Source organism: Hippoglossus hippoglossus, chromosome 19 (assembly GCF_009819705.1).
Source record: "Hippoglossus hippoglossus isolate fHipHip1 chromosome 19, fHipHip1.pri, whole genome shotgun sequence".
Classification (NCBI taxonomy): Eukaryota; Metazoa; Chordata; class Actinopteri; order Pleuronectiformes; family Pleuronectidae; genus Hippoglossus; species Hippoglossus hippoglossus.
Window position 1 is genome coordinate 13,043,500 of NC_047169.1, and position 27,938 is coordinate 13,071,437.

General features: G+C 41.8%; 3 protein-coding genes across 7 annotated transcripts; 2 read left to right on the plus strand and 1 right to left on the minus strand.

Annotated features, from left to right (window-relative positions):
- Positions 1–793: 793 nt before the first annotated feature.
- Positions 794–21,445, minus strand: tex2l (testis expressed 2, like). 3 transcript variants are annotated; one of them, XM_034570700.1, is made up of 12 exons: positions 21,346–21,445; positions 9,753–11,191; positions 7,027–7,227; positions 6,335–6,665; positions 5,153–5,427; positions 4,792–4,941; positions 4,580–4,679; positions 3,915–4,047; positions 3,337–3,474; positions 2,658–2,867; positions 1,499–1,619; positions 794–1,410 (listed from the first exon to the last, which is right to left on the minus strand). In XM_034570700.1, the coding sequence occupies exons 2-12, from the start codon at positions 11,148–11,150 to the stop codon at positions 1,237–1,239; spliced, it is 3,231 nt and encodes a 1,076-aa protein (XP_034426591.1). In that variant the 5' UTR covers positions 11,151–11,191; positions 21,346–21,445; the 3' UTR covers positions 794–1,236. The 3 variants fall into 3 exon arrangements, with proteins under 3 accessions (XP_034426591.1, XP_034426592.1, XP_034426589.1); XM_034570701.1 differs by lacking the exon at positions 21,346–21,445 and adding an exon at positions 16,321–17,007 and having other exon boundaries at positions 6,350–6,665; XM_034570698.1 differs by lacking the exon at positions 21,346–21,445 and adding an exon at positions 16,321–17,007.
- msrb1b (methionine sulfoxide reductase B1b) lies at positions 9,696–27,319 on the plus strand. 2 transcript variants are annotated; one of them, XM_034570705.1, is made up of 4 exons: positions 9,696–9,706; positions 23,583–23,754; positions 25,583–25,700; positions 26,766–27,319. In XM_034570705.1, the coding sequence occupies exons 2-4, from the start codon at positions 23,614–23,616 to the stop codon at positions 26,780–26,782; spliced, it is 276 nt and encodes a 91-aa protein (XP_034426596.1). In that variant the 5' UTR covers positions 9,696–9,706; positions 23,583–23,613; the 3' UTR covers positions 26,783–27,319. The 2 variants fall into 2 exon arrangements, with proteins under 2 accessions (XP_034426596.1, XP_034426595.1); XM_034570704.1 differs by lacking the exon at positions 9,696–9,706 and adding an exon at positions 22,501–22,888 and having other exon boundaries at positions 23,612–23,754.
- On the plus strand, positions 19,825–21,760 carry neurl2 (neuralized E3 ubiquitin protein ligase 2). 2 transcript variants are annotated; one of them, XM_034570702.1, is made up of 3 exons: positions 19,825–19,992; positions 20,065–20,871; positions 21,398–21,592. In XM_034570702.1, the coding sequence occupies exons 2-3, from the start codon at positions 20,100–20,102 to the stop codon at positions 21,511–21,513; spliced, it is 888 nt and encodes a 295-aa protein (XP_034426593.1). In that variant the 5' UTR covers positions 19,825–19,992; positions 20,065–20,099; the 3' UTR covers positions 21,514–21,592. The 2 variants fall into 2 exon arrangements, with proteins under 2 accessions (XP_034426593.1, XP_034426594.1); XM_034570703.1 differs by having other exon boundaries at positions 19,828–20,871; positions 21,398–21,760.
- Positions 27,320–27,938: the final 619 nt, after the last annotated feature.

Consider the following 27,938-nt stretch of genomic DNA (forward strand, 5'->3'; position numbering starts at 1 on the left):
TATCTTCTGCTCTTGCTGATGAAATTCAGAGATTTGTATCTAAATTACTTTTGTGTTTTCTGCCCAAAGTGCAAAGAAGATCATTCACCTCGACTGATGGACAACAGAGATTTGATCTTCACCACAAACATTGTAAGTTCATAACAGTTACAAATTATATTAATATTATTCAGGTGAATAGATTGAGATCAAGTCACTTCCTGTGCAGCTTTGCATTAAAATCATGGATTCTGCTTGTGGGCTGCAGAAGCTCCTCATTCCAGCCCATAGAGGGCAGTCTTATCAGTGCTGATGTTTACGCTGATATTAAAATTGGCATTATAATTATTGCGAAGCCAACAATTAAGAATATGACCAAGTCTCAGAATCCATTAACTGAAGCAGTAGGAATAATTCTAAACATTTCATATGATGTTATTCCACAGCTTTTTTCTTTTTATTGGCATTTATCAGGTTGTAAACCAAAACCAGTATAAATCTGACAGATTTTATTTGCAACCACTAAGCATCTTTATTGTCTGCACCTCGTGTACTAACGCGAGATCGTCATTACGAGGAAGTGTCGTGATGATTGACATACTGTTCACACTTCAGCTGACACTTAGGAGCATTCTTTGAGACATTGGAAAGGAGATGAAAATCAAATGCTAAGTGAAACTTTTATGGTTCACCAACGTTTTATCTTTGCTATTTTTTATTCAAGTCTTCATATGAATTCATGTGAAGGTATGATTTCTATATGCGCTGCCTCGTCAGGGTTGTAATCTCATGTGGAAGAATAGAACTGACGAAGTGTTTCTCAATCTTTTATTTAATAAAGTCCACCGTCATTTATCCAAAGTGACATAAGTTGTAAACATCAAAGCAGCAAATAAATATATATATAAATATATATATAAATATATATATATAACGTACAAACAAATTCCAGATACAGCGCAAAACATCAGACCTTTAGAAACTCCTGTCAGTCTGCATAAGAGCTACCATTATGTCTTTACAGGCAAATAAAAGTTCTGTTTGGTGACATTCAGATTCTGCTTCTTCTCCATTTAATGCAATGAATCCATTCTGCAGCCTCAGCCCTCTCTCTGGACAAGTCAGACATGAGACTAGTCAGACATGAGACTAGACTCCGGACTAGTCAGATTCTGGACTAGACTCTGAACTGGTCACAATCTGGACTAATCAGAATCCGGACTAGTCAGACATAATCCGTACTAGCCAGACTCTGAACTAGTCAGACTCTGCCCCGGAGATCTCAGGTGGGATCCTCTCTATAGACTCTGTGGAGGAGCTTCGGGAACCTCTGGGCTGAGGGGACGGATGATGAGAGCCTTGAGGTTGGTCCATCCCAGAATGCATCAGGGGTAAGTAGATGTCGTCCATGTTTGGCAGCACAAACACTTTCTGGAGAGGAAGAAAAAACAACACAACTGTGATACTTGCGTATCTGAACAGAAGACGGAAACACTGTAGGCACAGGGTTTTCTTTAACCTGGAACTCATCCTGCAGTTTCCTCTCAATCCACTCTGTGACGTGGCAGAAAGTCACCTCCCTCTCCCCCAGTTTCGGACGGACATGCAGCTCCAGCTTGGGTGGCACACAGAAGCTGTACCTGCAGATGAAATCATAATATTTGTTTCTCATAATCAGATGTGGTGATAAATAAATGTTGCTTTGAGATTAGATGGGTGCAACCATGTGACAAACACAGCAAGTGTAGCTGATAAACAACAGGAGTGTGTTTGAATGACCTTTGATAACATGCAGTGTTATCACCGCATGTTATCAAAGGGGTGTTAAATTCTTGTTCATTTGTATCCGGCAACCTGCTTCTAATGGGGAAGTGCCCTACTTACACACACACACACACACACACACACACACACACACACACACACACACACACACACACACACACACACACACACACACACACACACACACACACACACACACACACACAGGTATCTTTTACAAATAATTCACCTCACATTTCCTTGTGGTTTTCTGTAAAAACAAACCCTCTCTTTAAGATGATGACCATCCCTTCGAAAGTAAATAGAGGAATTACTGTTATTTCAATAGCTAACTAGATTTTGTTTTGCCTTTGATGCAATAAGGAATTTAAACAGGTAGATCAAAATGAATTATTCTAAAGCTCATTACCACTTATGTCAAATTGTAATGTAATGAATGATTTGACTCATTGGAGAGGATGCAGCTCAGTAGGGGACACTGCTCATTTATTTTTGGTCTGACCTCCTTTATTATTGGAAAAAAACAGAAAAATAGCTCTAAATTTGGCAGTTTTATTTTTGGAAAAAACTACCAAACAACAATTTGAAAAAAGCCAAATTTCTTTTCTTGAAAGAGCATAATAATAATATTGTTCAATGCCATTTTTGTCACAGATAGTATAAGCACTGTGCTGTCAGTCTTCTTTATCTTATTTTATAACATACTTTCTACATGTTTGTAGAAGTGTTCTCTTCTGTGTTTGAGTTTAAATTAAAAAATGTATACTGTATAACCCGGCTTGTATTAACAAGTGACTGTAAATGCTGAATCTCTTTATAGTCTTTAATCCGGCCTTTGGATCAGTTACAAAGCAGTTGACATTTTCTATTGTGCTCCAGCATTTAGTTCGTACCATATCCTGTCAGTAGGGGGCGGAGGGATGTTGACGACCAGAGTCCCTGACAGCTCCTGAACCTCCACGGTGAGCAGCAGGGGCGTGTTGGACATCTCCTCAAACTTCTTCTTAATGAACTCGTTCTCCGTGGCCCTCTGGAAGTACTTAGATTTAGCGATTTTGTCCATAAATCTTAAAATCTTCCTTCCGGTCTTGCCTCCCGCTGTCCTGTAAGAGAAGAGTAGAGGAGACGAAGAGGAAGAGGAGAGAAGAGGAGGGGAGACTTAGTATGATCTTGCGTTTGTGAGTAGATTCAGTATTTAGATGAGAAGTTAAAATCTGAGCAGGGATGAGAGGCTGAAATGTAAATGAAGCGGCAGCCATCTGGAGTGTGATGTCAGCCCAGTTTATTTTCTGCTGTAAAATGTGAGGATTCACAACACAGTAGGGGTAGACATGCTGCAGATTAATGGTGATGAAAGTGGAAACATTTCCTTTTACATGAAACTGTTTATGTTTATGTGATTTGACTTATTTATCAATCAAACGTTGTAAATAAAGGTTCATTCGTAATTCTCTTCACAAGCAAATAAAATCTCCTTTTAATGTTACATGAAAAAAGTAATTTAATACATTTAAGCTGTTATATATAGCACAGTTTTTTTTGGTTTGATATGACTGGTACGTTTTTTTTTACCCTTCAGTTACTGGCGTGCATCCCTTATCCCCGACCAGCCCCTGAGGCTCGGAGAGAAGCAGCTCTTCCTCATCAGAAGAACCAGCGCTGGAGGACTCTTCATCACTGTCCGCCAACACACTGGGGATTGGCCGGCAGCTGGGAGGAAGAGATTTTAGTCTTTTTTTTTTTTTTTTTTAAAGGAACATAGATGCATATATAGATGGATGATGATAATCCACTTCCTCCCATTGTACAAATATGAGGTCGACACGTGCTCTCGACCAACCATGAGTGAGTCTCAGCTGTCGATCACGACACTTCACCCTGTTTTTATAGCATCAAATAACCAATTCAAACTAAACTCGCCGAAAAACTTAGCACTTGAACAAATATCAGTGTGATAAGAACTACCTAAAACAAAACAATCCATCTTTGAGAAAAATTAATATGACATATATTTGGCCTGTGTCCCATCCACTAACATAGAGGAGGCGAGGTATAGGACCTACATTGCATTATTTGTATGCATAAAAGGAGATCTGTGAAGTGATTTAAATGTTTCTTTCCAGTTAATCTCATACGTGTGTGGTACAAACCGTGGGCTGCCAGTTTCAGTGGCGCAGTCCGCGTCCTGGCCGCCCTCTTTGCCCAGCTTGGACAAATTGAATTTAGTCTGCAGGGTCATCTGCAGGGCACCAGTGTAGACCAGCTGCAGCTCCACCCATAGGCCTGTAGGGGGCAGCACACAGAGGTCAACTCCACACGGCCAAACCTAAATCAAAGCTCATGCAAACCGCCTAATCTGGGCACACGCCGTTTTAGAGGGCAGATTAAAAAAAAAGATTATCGGGCCAGAAAATGAAATTAATAATAAATTATGCCAGATTACGAACCCTGATCAGATGCTGACACATGTGGACTAAGCAGCAAAAAACTGGGAAAATCCAGAGAACAAGGTGATTTGCTGACAGGCTGTTGTGTATCAGCAGAGTGAGAGGGAGAAAGCGAGTGACACAGTTTCTACTCCTCCGTCATTGGGAGTGTTGACTGCCAGAGGGCCAGATTTTAAAAACACACCCACACATACGAGCCAATATGCTCTGAATGTTGAAGGCCACGGCGTAATGACTGCTCTGCTCCGTGAGATTACAACAGGATAACAACGTCTGATCTGATGCTTTGCAGTACTCAGCTGTAATCACATGAACAAGTGTGTGTGTGTTTGTGTGTGTGTGTGCGTGTGTGTGTGTATTGCACTCACCTCTGTGGTTAACCTCTGGTTTGGAGCAAGCAGTGATATGTGGCATGGAGCAGCCCATATCCAACTCAGTCAGGGTGAGCTCATTCATAAAGTAAGGCAGCTGCAGGGAATAAACCACTTAGTTTAAAACAACATCAAATAAAATGCATAAATTAAAGTCTTTTCTGTGACTTTTAAATTGCCACAGTAACGGTCTATGAAACTGTGCTCACTCTGATTTTGCTGAGCTTCTTCTGGATCTTTTGGGAAACAGCATCGGACCAGTGCTTCTCTCGCAGGAAGTCCCAGAAGATCCGACCAATGAGAGCGTCAACCCACGCAGTCTGGCTCTTCCCAGGGTTCTCTGCAAGATCACAAGTACACTAGAGGCAAAGACACAAAAGCTGAATGTTTAGGATCATTTAGAGAGGAGAACATTTTCACTGGATGAAGTTTAAGGCTAGCAACAGAAACCTGTTGTCTCTATGGCATGCAATGAACGTTTTCTCTATATACCATGAAAACTGCCTCTGGAATGTTCCTACAGCTTCATTTCATTTGCTTCACTTAATTTCATCTGCAAGCATGACGTACGTTTCCTCTGACGGTGGGGCTTGTGTCTGGGCTGCCGGCTCCAGGAGTGGACAGGGGGGTCATCTCCTCTGTGGCCAGGAGACGAGCCATGTAACTGGGGTAGTCTAACAGTAAATGGCTCCTGGTGGTATTGAAGGTCTGACAGACATTAGCTGCAGGGATGCAGGGGACTGGGGGTGTGCAGGGGGCGTCGTCATCACTGCTTTCCACTCTGCTGGAGCCTCGGTTGCTCGGATTACCTGAGGCATCACCGCTCGGAACCAGCTCTGGATCACCTGGAGAATCAAGGAAACATTTCCCTGGGTTGGTTTGGATAACGTTCATGCAGGGTAGCTGCTTCCCATTATTTGCAGCCCTAATGCTAAGCTAAGCTAACAGGATTTAGTCTCAAACTATAATTATTGCCCTGCAGTTATACGCCTCCACCATTCTGTAGAGTTTCAGTCTATATACATTTTTTCCAGACTCATTTGAGGTCGCTATGACTTTGACCTTTGTTCACTGAAATCTAATCAGTTAATATTTGATTCTCGTGACATTGGGTCAAATTTGAAGAATTTACCTCAAGGTAGACTTGAGATATCATGTACAAGAAGCCAAAAACATGTTTTATGAGGCCACCTTGACCTTTGAACACAATATTCAAATCAATTCATCCTTGAGTCCAACTCGAGGTTTGTGCCAAATTTGTAGAAATTACTGCAAGGCGTTCTTGAGTTACCGCATTCACAAGAACGAGACACAGACAACCTGAAAACATATTGCCTCCGGCCAATGGCTGTTACCGTCTCATAACAAAAACATGAGTCATCTACGTAACTCAATCTTCTCAACTGTTGACTAGTTAAATCACTAAATTTAAGCCTCTTGTCCTCCATAACTCACCATCCTTCCCCAAGAGTGAAGCAGTTTTGTACTCTTATTATTTAATGCATTTTACATGAGTACAGCAACAGGCTAAAGGAAGTGTGACTGATTAAAATAACTGATTTGATATGAATTCTCTTCTGCGGTGCAAGGTCACAAAACCATGGTGAGATCTGTGCGTTACCACGGGATTGACTTGGAAATGCAAAGAATTGGGGCATGTTATCCATAATCCACACACCATGTACACCATTTGTATAGATGCCTTATCTAAAATCCTTGTTCTCTCTAATGCATTATTAACGTTTGTCATACCCGATCTGGACTCACATCTGTCAGGCCTCTGTATGTCCCTCTCCTTATCCCTCTCTGTATCCGTGGATGCAAAGAGGAAATGACGAAACCACTCTTCTTTCTCTCGCCCTGTGCGGCCGAAGAGGTAAAGAGTGGTGGGGGGGTCATGGACGGGTTTGGGGGAACTCTGTTTCGGACTTGACGGTTCCGCACCGGGCTCCTCTCCCCGACTCTCCTTCAGCCTTCCTCCCACATCCTCCTGTGAGTTTATCGCTCCGGCGAGTTGGATGCAGATGGGATACTTTGGGTTCCACGTCCTCTTGCGTGCCAACACAGATGGCAGCAGGAATACCTTTGGGGAACAGTGGCAGAGCAAAATACAACTGTTGAATTGGCAACGCAGTAAGATGTCTCATTAGTGAACTGCTAATCAATGCAGAAGAGTTTAATCAATATCAGAAGTTGATTTGACAGTTTATTTCCAGTAGACAATTATTTCAAATAAGCTTTTCCCTATTTTTGTAACTGCAGGAATTGTACTTGATCTTGGATTTCACAAAGAGAGCTTTGCACTGATGGCACACATTAAAAGATAAATACCACAATACCAAATATATCTGGTGTTTCATCTGTAAATCCAAATAAAAAAAAGAAAAGGCTTAAATATTGTTCAGATATTCCCTTTCACACAGTTACTGAGGCGGCCATCATACTTTGCTCTTTTCAAGCTGAAAGCAGCGTGACTTGACAAAAGTGGCTTCGTGGACTCTTTCGTTGTATGTGGCCCTGCGGCTGATGTTGGTACGAGGGGAGTCCAGACGGAGACAAGAGCCATCCAAGGTGGCAAACACGGAGTGAGTCAGAGCTGGGTGGAAGCTCTCTGGGTCGTAATCGTGTATCTCATTCATCCAGCCCTGGAAAGAAGGAGGGTAAATGCTGTTTTAAGTGAACATTACACACAGTTTCAAGTGAGTAATAAACACTTGACCTTAGAAAAATCACATTATGTTTGTAATAAGCCTGGAAGTTAAGAACAGAGAGAAAAGAAATGTGATTGTAAATGTGTGTTAGTCTAAGATGGTGTCAGTGACAGATCCAGGGTTGATCCAAATTATAAAACATGGTAGATTTAGCTCTGTATACTTTGTTTTTATCAAGCACAATTTAGTTTTGAAAAAAAAAAGCCAAAAAAAGGGGAATATGGTTGGACTTTGGCTTTTCAGAAAACCGGTCTTTCCAGACTTTATACTGCTTTCAACAACCTACCAGGCACAAGCCTTGAGTTACAGATGGCAAGGATTCGGCATATGCCACAATTACGTCATATGGGATAATTGATAGACATGTGAAAGAGTAATCTGACAAATCAAGACCACTTAAAATACAGTTTTAAGTTTACATTGCAATGTTGGCTGCGGTTGTGGCTAAGGGGTAGAGTGGACATCGTCCTCCAACCAGAAGGTCGGCAGTTCGATCCCAGTCTTCCCCATCTGCATGCCGAAGTGTCCTTGGGCAAGATGCTAAACCCCGAATGGCACCTCATAGATGTTGAGTGCACTAATTGGAAAACGCTTTGGATAAAAGCATCAGCTAAATGACACGTAATGTAATGTGTATTATTCAACTATTCAAAATGGATACTGTAAAAAAAAGGTCAATTAGCGAGGTATCAATCCTCTCGGCTAAATTTCAAGAAGGAAAGGACATTTAACTAAATTCTTCAATATTTGGATGACTATCAGCTTTACACAATTTCTTAACAAAACTCCATAATATTGCTATAGTCACAAATGTGTAATTAGTGTGTTGGCTATGAAATCCTGTGAGGATGCTTTAGAATAACGATGAAATGTTCATTAGGATGCCTGCATACGAGCTGAATACAGTCAGACCATCCCTATTGTTTTATATACACAGGGGATCTAGCTCAACACTGAGTGAGTAAACTGCCCCGTTTCCAACTATCACCACCACTCCACACCCCCACGGCCGACTCGCGGCCCGACAAATTACAGCTTCTTCCTGCTTGTTTCCTCCACTAATAGCCTCTGGAGCTGACAGTGTCTGGATGGTCACTGTCCTCTCCAGTTGCCCCGTGTCAAGCTCAGCCAGGAGGAGAACAGTAATTACCTCTGCAGCTCCAGCAGTTTTTTATTATTAATGGTTTTAATTGCATTCTGGGCACCTCATGCAGTTACATTTCACAGAAGCTTTAAGATTTGTGAAGGAACAAACTCAGCAGAGTTTCCTCGAGTGAACTGACTCTGTTCAGTTTTAGAATTAATGAGCATGGATGAAAAATGATTGCAAGATCTCTTGTTACCCTGGTCTGTCTGTTTCATGAAGAAGGTTTTCTGATGGATTTTTCACTTGTAAAGGCTGCAAGTCGGAGTAGCCTGCAGCTAAGATTTATATTTAACTACTTCTGTTTGCAACCTTTTCTCACTTGTCTGAAATCATTTCTTTGTACTGCCTGGTATCACTTTCAAGAGAATCACAGAATTGGAGGAAAACTAGTTGTTCAGGAGTGTGCAGCATATTGAAGTTTTTATGATCAAGATGGTACAGTGGCCATGTGTGTCTATATAAGAGTTAAATAATGCACTGCAGCAGCCTGATATACGTATTCCCCATTTGCATATAAAAAAAAAACTATTGAAAACAATTGAAATATTGCAAAAACAATGTTTATCCCTGGAAGAGGTGGAAAAGTTGGTGTATTGATAAAAGTAAAACATGGCAAAGTGCAGAGGAAAGAGACAGAATAGCCTACACGATGAAGCATTTAACTGATATGTCCACTGAAGCTTTCCAGGCAAAAAATAAACAATTAATATATTAAAACAAAAATAAATACAATATCTCTATCATGTTTTTTTTCTCTTTTGAGGTTTGACAGGCCTGGTTAAATATAGATTTAGTGGCACAAGCTGAAATGAGCATTTACTTGGTTTTCTTGACATTTGTTTAATATTTTCACTACATTTAACAAATGTCTGTTCAACATCAAGCTAAAGCAAATAGCTAGTTCACATGGTTACCCTTGCCTTGCCCTATCCTAAACTACGCCTGCCAAAATTACTAATTAACACGTTATATCTTTTATGTTCATTTGATGAAAATGCTTAAGCGTTTAAAAGCAATTTCCCATTGTAGAGTCATTGTCCTGGAGTCTCTTGGGTTTGCTTGCCAATTAATTTTCAGATTTATTTCCCAAAATGCCAAACTACTCATTTGAGAGACAACTGTTGGGTGAAAAAATAAATTAAACTCAAAGCCTGATTATTCTTTATATGTTTTTTTTTGTTATTTTTTTATCTCAGATGCTATTTATGGAAGAAATGTTAAAATACTTGTGAGTATTGGAGTGGGAGTGAGAAGGTTGAAAATGGGGTGTTAACAATGTGACATTTTCCCACTTAACGATTCATCCATTTACCTTGAGGATGTCTGGCTCAGTGTTAACAGCGCCACCTGTCAGAATCACCTCTCCGAGCAGGGTGTGTGCTGACCTGTAGGTGGGATGGGGACATCGAGACCTGGACGAACCCATCCTAATGAGCAAGAGTCCTATCAAGAAGCCCAGTGCTAATCCCAGAGCCAGGCCTGAGAGGTATGGGCTAAGAGGTAGGATGAAATAGCCGTAAGACAGAAACGCTACACAGAATAAACTCATGCGAGGCAGAGGATGAGGGGGCTGAGGAAGAGGTGAGGTCTGAACCAAGGGTGCTACAGGAATCTGAGAAGCAGCAGGCGCTCCCCTCGCCTGTCTGTGTGTCTCCGTGGTTAACACTTGCATCATATCTCCATCTGTACATATTTCCAGCTCGCCATCCCTGTTATGTTGTCTGTGGTTATGCACAGGGCAGGAGCTGCTGTGAATTCTCCCAGGGTTTTTAACAGAAGGCCAGTCGAACACAGGCAAAAAATCAACATCTGTTTTTCTGGAGTTCCTCCCAGGTGAGTCCGAAAGAACCGTGTCTGTGCTCCCTTCCCGTCCCAACCCTCTGGAGCCGACCTGGTGCGGTCCCTGGGTCTTACTCTGGTGTTTGGGGCTGCCAACGCTCTCTTCTCTCATGATCTTGTTGAACATGCTGCTCAGAGGTTCCTGCACAGCCTCCGAGAGCTTCCTCTTGGTGTCCTCCAGCTCCATTTTGAAGAAGCCCCCTTTGAAAGCCTCTCCACTTGGGGAGAGTGAGCTCGGAGAAGGGGGCGCAGTGCGAGAGTCCCCATTGCTGCGGGCTCTCGGTTGGGTCAGCTGCTTCCACAGGTGGAGGTTAAGGCGGGAGTCGGATTTCGACTGCGACACTTCAGGTTCCGAGCGGGAGAGCTCCGTGGAGATCGACTTTACCAGGCTGAGAAAAGGCTTAGGTCTAAGGGTGGATCCCTCTTTCAGCTCGAGCTCGGTGGAGAGAGATTTGACCAGGCTTGCAAGGGGTCGGCGGCTTGGCGAGGATGAGCCAGGGGAGAGGAAACTGGGGCCAGTGGCAGAGCAGTTCCCTAGAGAGCCAGGCGAAGAAGGAGAAAGAGGGACGTGAAAAGCTTGCGAGTGCAACCTGCTGTCATCCTCCACAGAGAGTTGCCTCTCCTTAGAGAAAGATACGGGCGGATAGTCCACATCGTGATCAAGGGAGAAGATGAGCTCACTGTCATCAAGGCTGTCCCAGTCTCCCTCTGTCCCTGTCAGCTGGATCACAATCCCTCGGGAAAGATGCCTTCTGCTCCCACAAGAGGGGGACCCCACTGGGGAGGGTTTCCGGGGTTGCTTGAGAGGTCTGCCATCTCCTCGTTCTTTATCCCTACTTGTCCTTTCCCCATTATTTCCACTCTCTGCCATTTCCTCGCTTTACATCCCACAGCCAAGGCTCCTACATGTCACTGAAAAAGAATAAATAAAGGTCAGTTAAAACATTAAACCTCATGGGTCAAACAAATAAAGGAATTCAGGGATTGAGCCGTATTCGGAGAGAGGGGGAGGGCATCTTTTCCATGCTTGTGCTTCATTTTCGCAGAAACTGCTTACCGGTGCCAAATACACATTAATGTACCATTGTCAAGTAGTTTAGCTCTGACGAGTTGCGGAATTCAGCATTAATCTGAAGACTAGCGAGCATGAATCAGAGCCAAGTAAGCACCTCTCCCATAGCTGTCGCTCCAAATACTGAACAGGTTTTAGAGGCTTGCGAAAATAGACAAGACCGACTTTTCCTCCCAAATGTTGCACAAACTAGGGCAGCTCAGGCTTGGATCTTATGTCTTTCGGGGTCGGATTGGATGTGTGTATTCATTCAAAATTATATTGTTGGACTCTCTGAGCACATGAACATGAAATGAAAAAGCATAATTTAAAAGATGCGGCCTCTCAGTATCAAAAAATGAGAGTATTTTTGGCTTCATCAAATCTCCAAACAAATATTAAGCAGATCAACTCCCCAGAGAAAGAACCATGGTTTCTGCCAGTCTCACCCCCCAAGGTGCCGACTGTCAGGCGTAAAAAAACCCGGAGTCATAAACCTCCCTCTGATGTCTTCTTGAGCTGCTTAAAGAGTTACTTATGTAACCCTAAGACAAATAGTGGAGGCTGTTCAAAGAGAATCGCCGTCATCCCCCCCATGAGGCATTTGTGTGTCAGCAGCATTATGCAGCCACCACCTACAGACTTGTCAAAAATAATACCAGCAGAACGCAGAACAAAGAGAGAGCATGTGTTATCAGTGGTCATTGTGTGGAAGGAAAGAGCAGTTCTGCATCACTGGACACAAGCTGGGAAACAGCACAAAGGCACAGTGGAGACCCTTTTACTTGCCGTCTCTCTGGGTCAAGTGCCCTGCTCTTTATGCGAGTTAAACCCTACCTCTCACCGGTCAGATTTACATAACTGTATCACAGCGCTGGTTCAACCAATTCCACAGCAGCTGGTGGATTCTAACTAATCGGCTCTCACCCAAAATGGACGGCGGGGAGATAAAGCTCACGGACGCACATGCAGCCTGGCGGCATTAGACTTTCCTCATAGCTTTTTTTTGCAGGGTGAGAAGAGGGACCATAAGTTGCACCCAAACACACACGAGAAAGGTTAAACTGCCATCAGGATAACGTTGTTCTGTGCAAGCTAATTGTGGAATACAACAGTTAGTTTGGAAACAGCTGGACTGGATATTGTCCCTTGTCACTGCAGCTACAAATAGGCTCTATCATAACCTCATTGCAACTGGACAGATTCTCCTGGGAGAAGGATCCCTCACATGCCACTCTCCCTGAGACTTCTGTGATTTCCCCCCTCTTTCTTGTAGTTTTTCCTCACACTAGTTGAGGGTTAGGCACAGAGGATGTTGAATTTTGTACAGTTTGTTCAAGCCGACGAGGCTATTTGTGATGTGTGGGCTAGACAATTTGATTGATAGATTAAAGGATGAAATCAACCAGTTATAGCTTGGGTCGGTACGCAGAGAGAAGCTAGTAAGAGCAGGCTACACTTAAAAAATATGCAACTGATGACTCCTCCCATCCTCTGAGCTACGCCCCCAAAACACATGAACATCCACTGCCTGACAACTGTTAGAAGCCGACTTTTCCGTGACTCGTTCACTAACTTCTGGCTATCGTCTCTGCTCCAGTGATGTTTATCTCAATGGCTGAAGACTTCAATCATCCACAGTGCGAGCAAGTGTAGGCAGGCAGGTCGGTTAGTGACAGACAGGCACGTCAGCAAATCATTATATTTAGACCAAATGAAATGATTGGTGATGTTTATTAAACTCCTGTGAACAGTCTGAGAGAGAGTAACAAGTAACGTTTGTTACTCCAGTGTCCCATATGACGTTTTCAGTGCGGGTAAGAAGTTTCTATGGACAGGACTAACGTTACATTGAAACAACCGATGTAAACACGCTGACTGAATGTGTATTGATCAATAGATCCATCTGTCCCGTCTGTCCTGCAGTTGTCAGATGTGTCACTGATAAAATGTTGCTTGATATCGGTTGTTAGTTGATATTGTTTGTCACTGTAATAACGTTGGTTGGCTGCTGATGACGTAGCGAGTGGTGTCCCAATTCTTAGCGGAAGATTTTTTAGCCCTCTCTCGTGTCCCCTCCAAACGGAGCCACAAGGGAGAGTGCTAAAAAAAATTAATCGACATCCATGCTAGCCTTTGAGCTAAATAGATGACATGCTGATGTTTAGTAGATGTGAAGTATTTACCGTCTTAGCTAACTATGCCAACATTTTCTAATTGGCACTAAACACAGAGTACAGTTGGGGGGGATGAGACCGTCAGCAATTGCTCATAAAGCGTAATAATGGACAAATTGAAAGTTTAAGGGATCACGACAGTTATTATGATTCAACTGTGAGAAAAATGTTTCATGGTCAAGCATCCAATAATTGTTAGGACATTAATGACCATCAGTCATGAGGGTTCATCCTTCCATTTCATGGCAATCCATCAGTCTTGTCGAGATATTGACCTGAAAACTAAATATTTCGGGAAATTAGTGGATTTACTAAAGTTAACAAGATTCACCTGTTTATCTGGGAACCACAAGAAACATAGTCCCATCAGTTTCGAAAGTTATACACGAGTGTAATAATACCTCTTTATTGTTAGCAGTCACTGTGTATGAGCAATGTGAGGATTGCTGCTTTTTCGTACGTTAATGCAGAAATACAATATAGTCTTTGGGAGTTTCCCCGTTAAAATCCTTAAAATGTTGTTGAGAATCTGCGTCTGACTCTCTTGACTCTGTCCTTTGGGTTTTGGGTTTAGCCGTGTTGTTGTTAGAAACATTCAGTTGTGATAACTGCACAGAAAAACTGAAAACTATAAGCCTGGGTTTAAACACGGACAAGCAAATAAAGGCAGAAACACAAGGAGGAGCAGGATAGATGAAGTGAAAACACTTCATGCAGCTTATCATTATCATTTAAGTGCATATTTTTATGGATGTCAGGTTCCTAAAGCAGCAGCATGTGATGCTCACACATGAGCTCCCGTGAAACAAGTATACGAGAGCTGTTAAGTGTCCCATAAGGCTGCGTGTGAAACACATCATGTGACAACTGTGGCGTGAAGCAGCACACATCTGCTCCGAGCTTGAGTGTTCGATCAGTCCTTCGCATTCTCAATCAGTGACAGTACTGACGTATCTGTGGCTCAGTGTGAGTGTGTGTGAGAGAGATTGTGTGTGTGTGTGTGTGTGTGTGTGTTTGTGTGTGTGTGTGTGTGTGTGTTTGTGAGCCACCCTCTGATCAGACACGAACAGTAACAATCTCAGATTAACATTAATGCAGGGTTTTACTGTGAAATCTGACAAATCACACAGCAGGGATTATGGGCTAAACCAACATTTGGTTGGGGTGCGTTTCCAAGCTGGCTCATCTCCGTGACCCAGTGTTGATTGCAGTTATTATAACACCACAATGCTGCCGAGCGACCCTACAATCACTGTTCCTATTCTTATGAATGAGAATATGGAAGACAAATCAAAAAATGACAGTTCTGAAAAGAAAGAGCAGAGAAACAAACGCAGGTCCTTCATGTTTGAATGGTTTAAAATGGATTTCAACTCTTGGCTGCACCTATGGAAGAGTTAGAGGATACGTGGGCTGTTTAATAGAACAATCCCCATTTACACTTTTGTAAATATAGTTAAAAAGTGAATAGGATATTATTCCAGCATATTAACACTGTATATATATAAAAAAAGACTATTCAACATTAGACAGAATATATTAATTTCTATATTAAACAGACATCTCTACCAGATATTTTTGTTTTGGGTTTAGGTCACATATATCTACAGATATGTGTAAACAGTCAAATGTGTAAAATGAATTCAGTTTTATTCGTCTATTAGTTTTGTATTATTGAGTGACAATGACAGCATAGAAGCAAATATGGGTGACAAATAAAAAATGAAAGTTCTGAATAAATGAGCAGAGAAAGAAACGCTGGTCCTTCATGTGTGAATACTTTGAAAATGGATTCTGTGGGAGATCTTGAAGCAAAACGAAATCTTTTCTTCAGAGTAATAACAAAGTAGTTAGAGGACATGTGGGCTGTAAAATGAAACAATCCTCATTTGCACCTTTTTAAAACTAAGTAAATATTATACATACAAGATATTGGGTATGTGGGCATCAGTTATTCCAGTGTATTTGTACAGTATAATCTAACATAAGACAAAATAGGTCCATCTCAATATTAACAGATGGGATATAAACAATATTTAGAATGTGCAATATTTGAATTAATATATAATATTTGATTAATTGTGTATTATTAAGGGACAACAACAAAATATATAAGAGAACATCCTACACATTACCAATTTGTTGACATAATAAAAAATAATAAAACTTTATTTACACAGCACTTTTGAAAAAACAAGTTGACAAAGTGCTTAAAAAACATAGAAACAGAAAAATTGCACACATAAATATATATTACATTATATAACTGATGAAGTGTCATTTTTCAAGTAAAATGTCAAACTTTGCTTGATTGCAAATCCTCAAATGGGAGGATTAAGAACTAAATTATGACACATATGGGTTCTGACATATAACATGAAATTGGCAAATCCAGGTAATCTTTAAAACAACTTGTTTGCCTGAATAAGGAAGCAACAGATCAAAAGATAATGAGGCCGTAGCGGAAGCCACAGAATTACATCAACATGATGTGATGTGATCAGACAGGCACTGACAGCCACTTAGTGCTGCACCTCTCAAAAGTATGTGAGCTAATCCCAAAACAATAGGCTCACTATACAGAAGTAATTCACACAGTAAATGCAGCATGCCCATCCGTGTGACTCAAGGATAGTACGTAATACAAGCACCTTCCTCTCTCCGGGAAGAGTCATGTTCACAATACAAATTGAGACGTGCAGATGGGACAGTGGATGAGAGCGGAAGTTCAAGTGCATAGTGATTCCTCTGGATGTCCACAGCCGTGCCAACAACGCTTTGCAAAGAACACAAGGGGAGGTGTGTTTACTTACCCGAAACATGTTCTGTGCGCACGGTCTCCTGCAAGTCTCCTCTCCATCTGTGCGCTCAAGCAGTGGAGTGGTCTCTCTGCTCTCTTTCTCCCTCTCTCCCTCTCTCTCTCTCTCTCTCTCTCACGTCACACACACACAGCCATCTCCTGAACCGGCTGCCTGCATCCAGATGTGTCATGCGCTGCCGAGAATCACAGCTCACCACAACTGATTATGAAAAGCATGGCCGTGCGCTGCTTGGTAATCCAGATTAAGAGTCCTGCAGCCCCAACAGATGCGCGCACACACACACCCACCCACCCACACAAATATGCGTGGAGTGTGAATGCCGTCTAATTGTACAAAACCGGCTGAGGGAAGCAGTTCAGCCTGATGGTGGAGAACAAGTGCACACTCTCTGTTCTGAGGGGCATCCATGCATAACTGAAGCAGTGGACCAACCCAACTTGTACTGGTAACAGAGGAAAGTTGTGAAAAAAAAAAAGACTTTTGCATAATAATGAATGTCCTTTTCTTCTCTATATGTCCTTCCCTCCATCTTGGCCTACATAAGACACACTGGGAGCCCTAGAAAGGACAATATGAAGAACGGTGGTGTAGGCCCCAGCTGAGGGGAGAGACAGTTACCTCATCCATCACTGACTGGAGGAGGTGTTCCTGAAGAGCCTGATTGGCTGAATGCATCACCAACTACTCCAACAGTCCCTCTTAACCTTTTTTAATATCTGTTTGTGTTGTATCATTATAATTATCAGCATTCTTGGAAGATTGCTTAAATTCTAATTTATTTGTGTCTATCATAGACTCAGGGCCCCAATACTGTTTTTTTAAATCAAAAATGTAGCACTGTGACAGACTTTGTTGTTGTCTGATTGCGAATGATTTATTGTGCATTATTAATATGAGGTCGGTGGTGGCCGTCATCTACTAATCACAGGGCCGCTGTCCCACCTGAGCTTCATGGGATTTGTTGCCGAACCCAAACCTGACAACATAAAGGTTATGAGGCAACAGCAGCTGCCACTTAAAGTCAAACGTATCAACCACCTGCTACAGAGCACATGAGGGGGTTCTACGTGTCCCCTTTAATGAGAACATTGATATGTGGCCCCTGGGCCTGGTAGCTGCGGACCTGGTGATCCTTCTATCCTGGGCAGATGGACTATGATGTGCTGGAAAGTGAACATATTGTTGTATGACTGCGATGTTGGGATTTAAGACACCAGAGGAATTCGAAGGCAACTTTTACACTCAATTGGAGGTGCATCAAAGTGTCCTGATAGAGAGATAGTGTCGAGATAAACTCTAGAGACCAAGAAGACTGGTTCAGACAAATCGTCAGCATCATGTTCACCTTCAACCTTCTGTTCTCGGCTTATCAAACTGTGTATTTGTTGAATGAGTACAGTACATAAGCTTTTATTTTGTGTAACAAAGGCTGAAGTCTCCTACAGTAAATCACAATTCCATTGATAAAGAACAGCCCCACTCTTTGCTTGTCCCATTGCTGCTCTGTGTTTTCCTGTGTGGTGGAACAGAACCTGAAGGCATCGCAGTCAGGACCCAGCTGCGCTCAGACAGAGGAAGCCTCCCCTCCTCACTGCCACGCTGTGGCTTTCATCTTTTCTGTTGCAACCCAACACCCATGTCAGCTCACTCTGTGACATTTTATACATTCATGTCACTGCAGCTGGGGATCATTCACAGGGGGTGTGAACTAATAGGAAGGCAGATAAGTATCATGTGTAAACCTTAATTAACCTTTAAATACAAAGAGAAAGGTAGAGATTTCAGCTTTGTCTCCCAGTGATCTGCAGGTACCCAGTATAGAAAACCTCGGTACTGCGACTCATCCCCTGATCACACAGACTCTGGTTCCAATTGCGCAAGATGTCAGCGTTTGTATCCAGAAAATGTTGGCCTCATTTCTGGATAGTGGGAGGAAGTGGAGACACAGGTAAACGCAGGTGAATCAAATGACCAGGTAAATGCTCAGGACATGTTTTCCCTCCGTACCATGGCAATAATGGTAAAGCACAATGACATTTGCCATTCGTCCCATGGAAATGGAAAAGCTTGGATGCTCTGCATTATTTCACGTACAAATCAAAAGCACACTGCTTCAGGCTCATAGCAGTGGTCTGCAGGCAACCCTGCCTGGATGCATTGTTATTAGAGGAGCAGTTAAATTCAGCAACTTCGCTGCTACACGCTGGTTAAATCAAGTTCATCGTGTATCTTCAAAGAAGGGGGGGGGGGGGGTGCAACATAACCATAAAACCAAAAAAGAACCATAATACATTGAAACAATATAAAACTAAGATATTACAATTATATCGTTTTTAGTCTCGACCCTCCCTCTCTCCACGTCTCCTGTACGATGAGGGGTTATGAACAAAAGACTAAGCTACCAGTGCCTCAAGTTGAGGAATGAGTTACGTGCTAATGTAATAAGTTAGGGCATACAGGCTAATGTACTGTACTTAAAGGGAAAGCTCACAGAAAAATGTAAATTCACTCATTACATACTCACCAGTATGCCGATGGAGGGGTGTGCGAATTATTTAATTAATGAACCTTTGTAGTCAAGGAGACAGAGTCTGCAGGAGCCTTTTATAGTTTCTTGTTAATAAATCATTATTTTTCACATTATTATGCTATGATTCCATTATCATAACAAATGGTCATATACATATATCCTGATTACTTTAAGTGCTTCTTTGCATAAGAATTCAATCCCTGGCTGTATTTGCAGGGACTATATTTAGAGCAGAGCTATGAAAGGCCTGCCGTTTAACATATCTCCCTAACATATGGTATTATGATAATTACACAGAACACGGATTGGTGAAATGAAAAGAGTGTCGAGGCCCGAGGGGCTTCGCTGCTCCCACTAACCCCAACTCAATCTCTGTGCTTGTCTGGTGTGTGTGTGTGTGTGTGTGTGTGTGTGTGAGTCACTGCTGGCGTGTGCATGCATTTAACGACAATTTATTGGGCCATTTAAGCTGAAAGGAATACTTAAATATCAATGTTGTAAATGTATTTTAGCCTTTGAATGATATGTCAGTATTTTTAAAGATATTATTATTCATTATTAATTTTCATAATAACATTCCTCATCTGCCGGGGAAGAAGAATTTGTTTTTGCACCACCTGTGTCTGTTTTCTTTTAAAACGTCTTTTATTCAATTATTCTATTTACTTGTTTATTCCTTTCATGGTGGGATTTGAACCGTTATGGTTTTAATGAGGGACTATTCGAGCTTCCCCCGTTTGCCCGTGCTCCCCATAGCCCTCATTCAGATGGCTGCGTTTGAACTCAAACCAAACTCTAACCAGAACTTTAAAAACAGGTCCTGATCCTCAAACGGCCCTTTAAAGTAGTGAGGACCTCTCAAATGTCCTGTGTAAGGTCTATAACTGAAGCTGGTCCTCACACAGATAGAAGTACAAGTATAAACACAGACGCGCAGTCAGAGATAGTTTGCCATCTGTTGAGATATGCGGCTGTTCAAAAATAGCCCTCTACCAGACGCTTCTGTGAGTGGCTGACAGATAGGCAGAGCAGGGCTCCGGTCATGTCCGTGCAACTTGTTGTGTCTCTACAATGACCACGTGTTGGCCACTAAGTCAGAAACCACTGCAAAACCATTTGATTGGAAGATTTTTGTAAGTCTGACTCTATTTGTTCTGTTCAAAGCTACTCAACTAGAAGTTTGTTGTTTATTTTCTCTACAACAGACCGACTTTTTGAGTTGGTGGAAACTTACCTGAAAATGGAGCCGTTTCCCGACCGGTTCTTGGAATTCCACCCCATCCACGGTGCCAACGTCAGACTGGACCAGTCGGAAACACAGGCCACCCGGGTGGAGAGCTTTGCCAACGGGGTGTGTTTCAGCAAACACCCTCTGAAGCCTGGGGAGATTTTTCTCATAGAGATCGAGGAGAAGGAGCTGGGCTGGTGTGGCCACCTCCGCGTGGGCCTGACAGCCAGGGATCCCATGAGCCTAGAGGTGGTACCTGAATACTCCATCCCGGACCTGATAGACCTGGGAGACAGCTGGGTCTTTGCCATCACCCGCAACCACAACAAGATCGTGGAGGAGGATCCTGGGGTCCAGGAGGCAAACGAGAGAGGACTGGCTGGGGGTCGGAGGCTCGGAAGGGGGGAGGTTGAGGATGCAGCTCAAGTTCAGGGAATTGGAGGCAACAGCATGAATCCGAGTTTCTTTACCGACTCTCACTTGCACATTGAAAATGTTCGGATCCCCAGAGACAAGCTGGTCGGTAGGAGCCGGCCCGGACGCTTCAGCCACATTTTGGATGACTTGTACAAGACCAACGCGCTGCCTCCCACAGCCAGACGCAGCAGAATAGGAGTGATGTATGTGTCTAGAGGGAGGGACCTGGCTGATATGCATATCGTCATCAATGGTGAGGACATGGGAGCGTCTGCAAAGGGGATCTCAACCATCCAGCCCCTCTACGCGGTGGTGGACGTCTTTGCTGCCACTAAGTGTGTCCGGATTGTCCAGGTGGAGTATGGATGTGAGTGGCACCAAGATTCTTTTAATCACAGACAGAATATGAGTCAATGGCCCCCGGGTAGATACAGAGTGACTACAGGTTGTGTCCCTTCAGGAGCATCTTGCACATGACTCAGATCTCAAGACTCTTAGAAACCCAAACACTCACTAGGATGACATTGTGGTAATCTTTGTTGTTTGTGTAGCATAGTCTGTAGTTGTTCTGTTCCTATTTGTGCTCACTTTGTGTCGCAATGCAGTAGTTTTACATGTCTTTTTAGTTGTTTTGAGTCTCTTTGCAGCCGTTTCACATCTCTTTTGTGGTCGCCTTGTCTCTTTTTGTAGTCATTTTGTGTCTCTTTCAGTCATGCGATTGGTTTATTTAACCCTCACTTCATACTACGGCTCTGGCACCTAGGTCTATGGGCGACAACTATGCTGCTCAATAGTCCATCCGTGCTTTGAATCCATTTAAAAATAAATGTCTCTTCATTACCTTTATTTTGTTGATCCACTCTTCCTCTTCTCTCTCCTCTCTGGTGCTCCAGTCTCGTCCCTGCAGACGTTGTGCAGGAAGGCCGTCCAGAAGCACATCGTCCACAGGATGGCCATTGACTGGCTGGAGCTGCCAGAGGCGCTTAAGCACTACTGCAAGTATGAATGAAGGATAAAGGCCTGCGATGGACAGAAATATATTAATATGAAATTTATTTTTCATTTTGAATACAAACCAGTGTGTATTCTGATGGATATACTGCTGTTATTTGCTCGGCACAGATACAACTGACTTAATTTGATATCATCTGCTTACTAAAATAAAAATTACAGTATTTTTTCATTGTCTGTGTGATTACGCATATACTTTCTCCTCCCAGTGAATGTGTTGGAAATAAAATTGAATCATCATTTTCTCTTTTCCAAGAAACTATACAGGAACCGACAAAATAGATCCGAGTTATATGATGAGACTGAAAAGTTAGAGGGTAGTGATTTTAATGTTATCAATCCCACTGGACAAAAGCATGTGCATTGGGTTAGGTTTACCTGCAGATTTTGAACAGGCTAAATAACTACATCCGTGTTTTCACACCTGTCTGCTTGTTTGTGGGTCGGACTGTTAGCAACGTTACACAAAAACTACCAGATACACTACGATGAAAGTTGGTGGAAGGGTGTGGTATCGGTCAGGGAGGTGTGGATCCAGATCAGTGGGTGGATTTTTCCATTCATTCATAACATTGTGAGAGAAGGCATTTTTCTACATTTTCACCAATTTTCCATGAAATAACTTGGGGATATTGATGAAAGAAACCAGGCATGCTAAGAAGAAGGATATCTATGAGCGTGTGTAATTTGGTGAAACTTAAGTACCATTCTGGTGGACATCACATCAGATCAGATCACAACTTAATGTGTGCAACAGTGAGAATGATCTGTACGTCACCTGTCTGCTCAAATAAGGTTTTTCCAAAATAGTGGTACTTTTGTCATTGTCATCAATTGTTGAAATGGATTTTTTGTAGTGCAGCAGCATGTTAAAGAAAGAACAGGCTCTAAAATATAAATGAGATACGTCTTTTATGTTGAGATATTGTTTTTCATTTTAGATTTAAAACTTTAAACCCTCAAATGAAACCGATGTTGGTGACGACAAAGAAATCTTGATGGTGAATAAAATAAGTAACATAATGATAAATACCTGCTGTTGTTAATGGGAAAACTGCTTCACTCCATGTAAACACCGATGCTCTGATTCCCATCACATTCCTGTTACTGGTGTCTTCATCATTGACCTACATGTATTGTCGTTGTCCGATTCTGACATCTAGCGTTAATCTGAGGTAACAGCAGGGGGGCGGAGTTCTCGTTAATTCTCCACCAGGATCAGATCGCACGAGAGGAGGAGAACATCGCTGCTGCTGCTGCTGCTGCTGCAAAGAGAAAGAATAATTTCTACTCCTCTGCTGTGTAGAGACACGACAACATGTCGTTCTGTCAGTTCTTTGGTGCTGAGATCTACAAGGATCATTTCAAACCAGGTGAGCAGTGACTGGGATTCAGTCAGCAGTGACGTAACCTCCCTCTAGTCTGGATTACAGAGGGTAAAAATGACATTTCACATTTATTCTGGGAACTACTTGATTTAGTGTAAGGCCTTGTTAGCTATGAAATGTACTACTTTAATTACACACATTTTATTTAGGCCTTGTGTAAGATAATGGTGTAAAGGAAGGTCATGTGGAGGGACAAGCAGTCGTTTGCATGTGTTTTCTTTCATAATTTAATATTTCTCAGATTTAAATGAATCTCCCCATTGAAATGTGACAGTAACGTTACATCCTGCCTTAAGAAACCTGTTATTAATAATTATAAAAAATAAATGATATAAAAATAAAATCTAAAACTTTATTTCTATGGGACCTATCTTACAAAGTGTGTTACAAAATAAACGGGTAGAAAAATAAACAAAACATTGCAACAAAAATAACAGGTAACATAAAACAAAATGTAAAAAAACAAGCAACACAAAACCAGTTAAAAATCAAGCATTTAAAGGCTACCTTATAAAAATGTTTTAATAACCAATGCTCTACAAAACTTAAACTTAACAAGCAGAAGGAGGGAAGTTGGTTAAAAAGCAGCGAGGATCGATTGGTACAGAAGAGCCGGCACGAGAAGACGAAGGCGTGAATAAGCTTTTATAGCTCAGGAAAATGTATAATTTAAACAAAGTATCTAACAGTAGAAATGTGCCCCTGCAGGAATGTACGTGTGCTCCAAGTGTAACCATCCCCTGTTCTCCAGTCGCTCCAAGTTCCCCCACTCGTCTCCCTGGCCGGCTTTCAACGACACCATCAGGGAGGACAGTGTCACCAAGATGATGGAGACGCTCACAGCCTTCAAGGTCAGAAGCCTGCAGCGACCTTGTTTTAAAAGGACTGTTCCATCTCAGTTTTACGAGCTGCACCATCAATTACAATCAATAATCAATACTTCCATAACTAGAATGGCTCTCATGTCTCCGCCAAGGCCCGACTGTCCCCTTGTATCCAATCAAGCTGCGGCAAATTGCACACACTCATAGATATCACTCCCCTAAACGTGCCGGATTCTTTCATCCGTAGATCTATGAATTATTCTCAGTGAAAAAGAAAAATTGCTGGATCTGCTCCAAAATGTAATGCGTTCCGTCGTGGGTCATGTCCCACTCCTCCATACAATTCCATGGAAATCAGTGAGACTAAGTGGGCGAGAACACACAATTCGTTCCCCTTTAAGAAGCCATGATGAAGATACTTTAACCGTGCCTGTTAGAAGTTTGTTTCAACCATAGAATCCCCTTTAAGTTGCAGCTGGCAGACACACACTAGCACATTCTGAAAAGTCACAGTTTACATCCCCTCATAATAAAATAAAAATCAGACGAGTATAGTTAGGTTAGTTCAGTTTTACAATAGTTACTCTCTTTTTCTTGTGTATTGTCCTCTAATCAGTTTTAATACATATGAGCCTCTGAGGTGTGTAAGAACTTGTGGGTCACTGGACTCAAAGATTTACATCACATTGGTTTGTCAGAGCACAGAACACGTGTCTGAACAAGTCACGAAATCTTTATTATCACCGAGGGGCAATTTGTTGTACAGCCAAGAATCAGTGCATGACAAAAACAAATCAACAAATATAATATGAAAATCATAGACTCATTTAAAAGGCTGATGGCCACATGGACAACACAATTTAACCACAGGCCTCCCCACCTCCTCCTCCTCCCCCTCCTCCTCCTCACCTGGAGCTCACCTCTATTCACTTTGTTTAATAATGCGCCACCCAGTGTTCAAATAATATATCACTTAATAGAGTCACAATGGTTACGGGTACTGCATCAACATAAGGTGGAATAAACAAAATACTATATCATGGCTGCACCATCTTAGGTACTCACCTCTTACCACCATGTGCTGCAGGAGCTAAGGGAGGGTGTGGCCAAACACTTCCTGTATTCATCCCTTTGGTGACATCAGCAGTGATGTCACTAGGAGCAACAATGTGTGAGGGGACGTGTGTTAGGTTTTGTGATTATTATTTGCTGTATTTTGGTGTGAAGGGTTTCAGTGAAGCTGCCAAATCTCAGGTTGGTGGCAAGTGGCTGCACAGACATTTAGGGTTTCCAGGAGAGGCGTGGCCATCTGGGTTGGCTCCTATTAATGGAAGGGCTATATAAGTAGTTACCTTTAAACTTTATTAGGGAAAGAACATCAACGTGTAGCCATGTGCATTCATTTAAGTTACTTCATTATGTTGTGTTTTCTTAAATTAACTGTTGTTTTCTTCCCTTTGCTTTCTACATATTTCTGTTATATAGCATAATATGTGACCACTTTTTTTGAACGAAAAATCCAAACAATCAAATTTCATTTGGAAAACCCTTCAACGAATCCTGCAGAGAATCTCCTGCTGTGTTCTCACATGGGCTCACGCTCCAGACGTTTTCCTAGAGGGCTAGCCAGAGAAAGTCTGGAGCCCCTCACTGGGACAGTTGACAAAGACCCACCGGAGAATGTCCGGAGTTCACTGTATGTCTGAAAGTAGCTTCTGAGTCTGTCTCATAAGAGTTTTAAAGGCCACTCACATTTGGTTTATCCATGGTGGAAGTAAATATTGTGTTGTGATGTTGTGACCCACACGTGCTACAACAGCAGGTTTAATGTGTAATGTTTTTGTCGTGTACCCAGGTCCTGTGCGGCAAGTGTGGCAACGGGCTGGGCCACGAGTTTGTGAATGACGGTCCAGAGGAGGGAGTGTCGCGCTTTTGAATATTCAGCCACTCGCTCAAGTTTGTCCCCGGCAAAGGTAAATATAAATAAATAAATAACCACAGACGTGGGTGAAACGTTTTAGACTCGAGCTGTTGTTTCATAACAGTTTGATTTTTAAATTGCTGCAGACACCACAGGCTAAATAAAGTCACTTCCATCAGATCATAAAAACGCTGCCTCTCAGTGAAACGTTGTTTTCCGGGAAACTGGGGACAAACCACACAAACCTCACTGTCAACTATTTTAATTGGGAACTATTTTCAGACAAAAGTAGAAAATAATGAGACGTGTCCACGGCGAGATCTGTGGAAGCTCTCGAGTAAGTTGGGCGACGTTTCTCACGAGAGGCGGTGGTTTGGAGAGGGCGTGTTTCTTTGTGCAGCAAACACAATGAAATTCCATTCACCTCTGTTGTTGAGGTTCACAGCAGTAAAGTGGAAGAGGCCTTGAAACAGGCTAATGTATCGTGTAAAGTTTGTTTATATTAAAATATTAAAAGAAAATACTCAAATCATTCAGTACATTTATTAGAGGATTATTATCACTGATGCAATAATGTCTGAGTCACAGTTTTGTTGCTGTTCTTCTTCATTTTATTCTTCTTATCAAGCTCCGGTCTTCTTTTCATCCATCTTCTTCTTCTTCTCCTCCTTCTCCATGTTTCTCCGTCTTCTTTTCCTTCTTCTTTATCTTCTCCTTCATCTTTTTATCCACCTTCATCTTCTTTTCCATTGTCTCCTTATTCTCTGCCCCCTCCTCCTTCTCCTACTGCTGCTTCTTTTTCTCCATCTTCTTCTCCTTCTCCGTCTCCCTCTTCTCAGTTTCTCCTTCTCCAACTTGTCTTTCTTTTTCTACTTCTTCTCCTCCTCCTTCTTCTTGTCCATCTTCATCTTCATCTCCTCCTCCTCCTCCTTCAGTTAAATGAACTGTTCTGCTACTGCCCTAAAAATAATGTTTTTATTGTTGTATTTACATAATCTGTCTGAAGTGTTTTCTGTGATTATAAATTCAAAACTTTCTGACTTCACACTCCTCATCTAATAATAATAACAATATAATAATGATATGTGTGATAATTCCACTGTTGTCTCGACCTCAGGCAAAGACAAACAGTAAAGCGAGAGGTCCGTTTTAACCACAGCTGCTGAATCTGCTGCTCGGTCCTGGACCACGTGAACGTGTCTGGTCAGCGGGTGACGCAGACGGGAGAAAGGCCCGAGAGGGACGTCCTGTCTGCTGAAGAATCTTTGACCAGACTCTGACACGGGGACCAGGACACACCGCTGCAATAATCCTTCCCTTAAGATTTGTCTCACTCTTTGAATACCTCGTGTTTAAATACACATTTAACTCATTGAATATTATGATGATGTCACTGTTGATGACATGTATTATAGGCGAATGTCATTGTAGCAAGAAATTAGGTTTTTCATCAGCTTTTAAGCAGTTTTCCATAAACCAGTCATTGCTGCCATGATTTTCACAGAATTTCACATTGTATCATTTACTCCTCAAAGGTAAATACACACATATTATCTATGCACTGATGACATTTCTAATTAGTCTGTACTTTTGGTTTCTGTTTTCGATGTTTATTTTGAAATCACACAGTGGCAAAGAAAATGTTAACCCACTGAATGAATAATGTACTTTAATTACATGTACTTTTATCACATGTACTGTAAACTTCTTTACTTTTAAAGATGCAAAATACTCAGAACGTTTGTGCATTTGCATTTTTCTTTGAAAAACTCTCATCTAAGTCAAAAGTTGAGTAGATGACATTGTTTGATTCAACCTCCATACTGACAGAACAAACTAAATAAATTATAGTTTGATACATTTCAGCTTTGTTTTGTATATTTTTTACTGTAAGTTCATTTAAAATAGAATCGAAATCCACCCCCTTCAATTCAATCACTTACACCTAGAAGAGCTCTTGAGAAATTTTTAAAAATCGAAAATCTCAGCCCTGATCTGGACCAAAAAGAGTTCTTTGCCGAAATCTACATTGCATCATAACACCAAGTTTCATAATAATCCAGTAGTTTTTGTGTAATCCTTCAGACTCACAAACAAAAAACTAACGCAGATGAAAACATAACCTCTATGGCAGAGGTATAAGGTATTATTTAGTTCATGGTTTACCTCTCAAAGGATCTTTTTTCTGCCTTTGAAATTTTGACTTCTGATATTCTAAGTGCGTTTCAGCAGTAATACATATTTATAAGACTAAGTGTGATATAGCCATAATAAATTGTAGAAATTGTCA

Coding starts and splice junctions, on each gene's coding strand:
- tex2l (XM_034570700.1), bottom strand. CDS start 11,150: ATGGCAGAGAGTGGAAATAATGGGGAAAGGACAAGTAGGGATAAAGAA. Junction 4,942..5,152: donor GCCCCACCGTCAGAGGAAAC/GTACGTCATGCT, acceptor CTTTGCCTCTAG/TGTACTTGTGATCTTGCAGA. Junction 1,620..2,657: donor CCCCCTACTGACAGGATATG/GTACGAACTAAA, acceptor TTTCATCTGCAG/GTACAGCTTCTGTGTGCCAC.
- neurl2 (XM_034570702.1), top strand. CDS start 20,100: ATGGAGCCGTTTCCCGACCGGTTCTTGGAATTCCACCCCATCCACGGT. Junction 20,872..21,397: donor TGTCCAGGTGGAGTATGGAT/GTGAGTGGCACC, acceptor CTGGTGCTCCAG/TCTCGTCCCTGCAGACGTTG.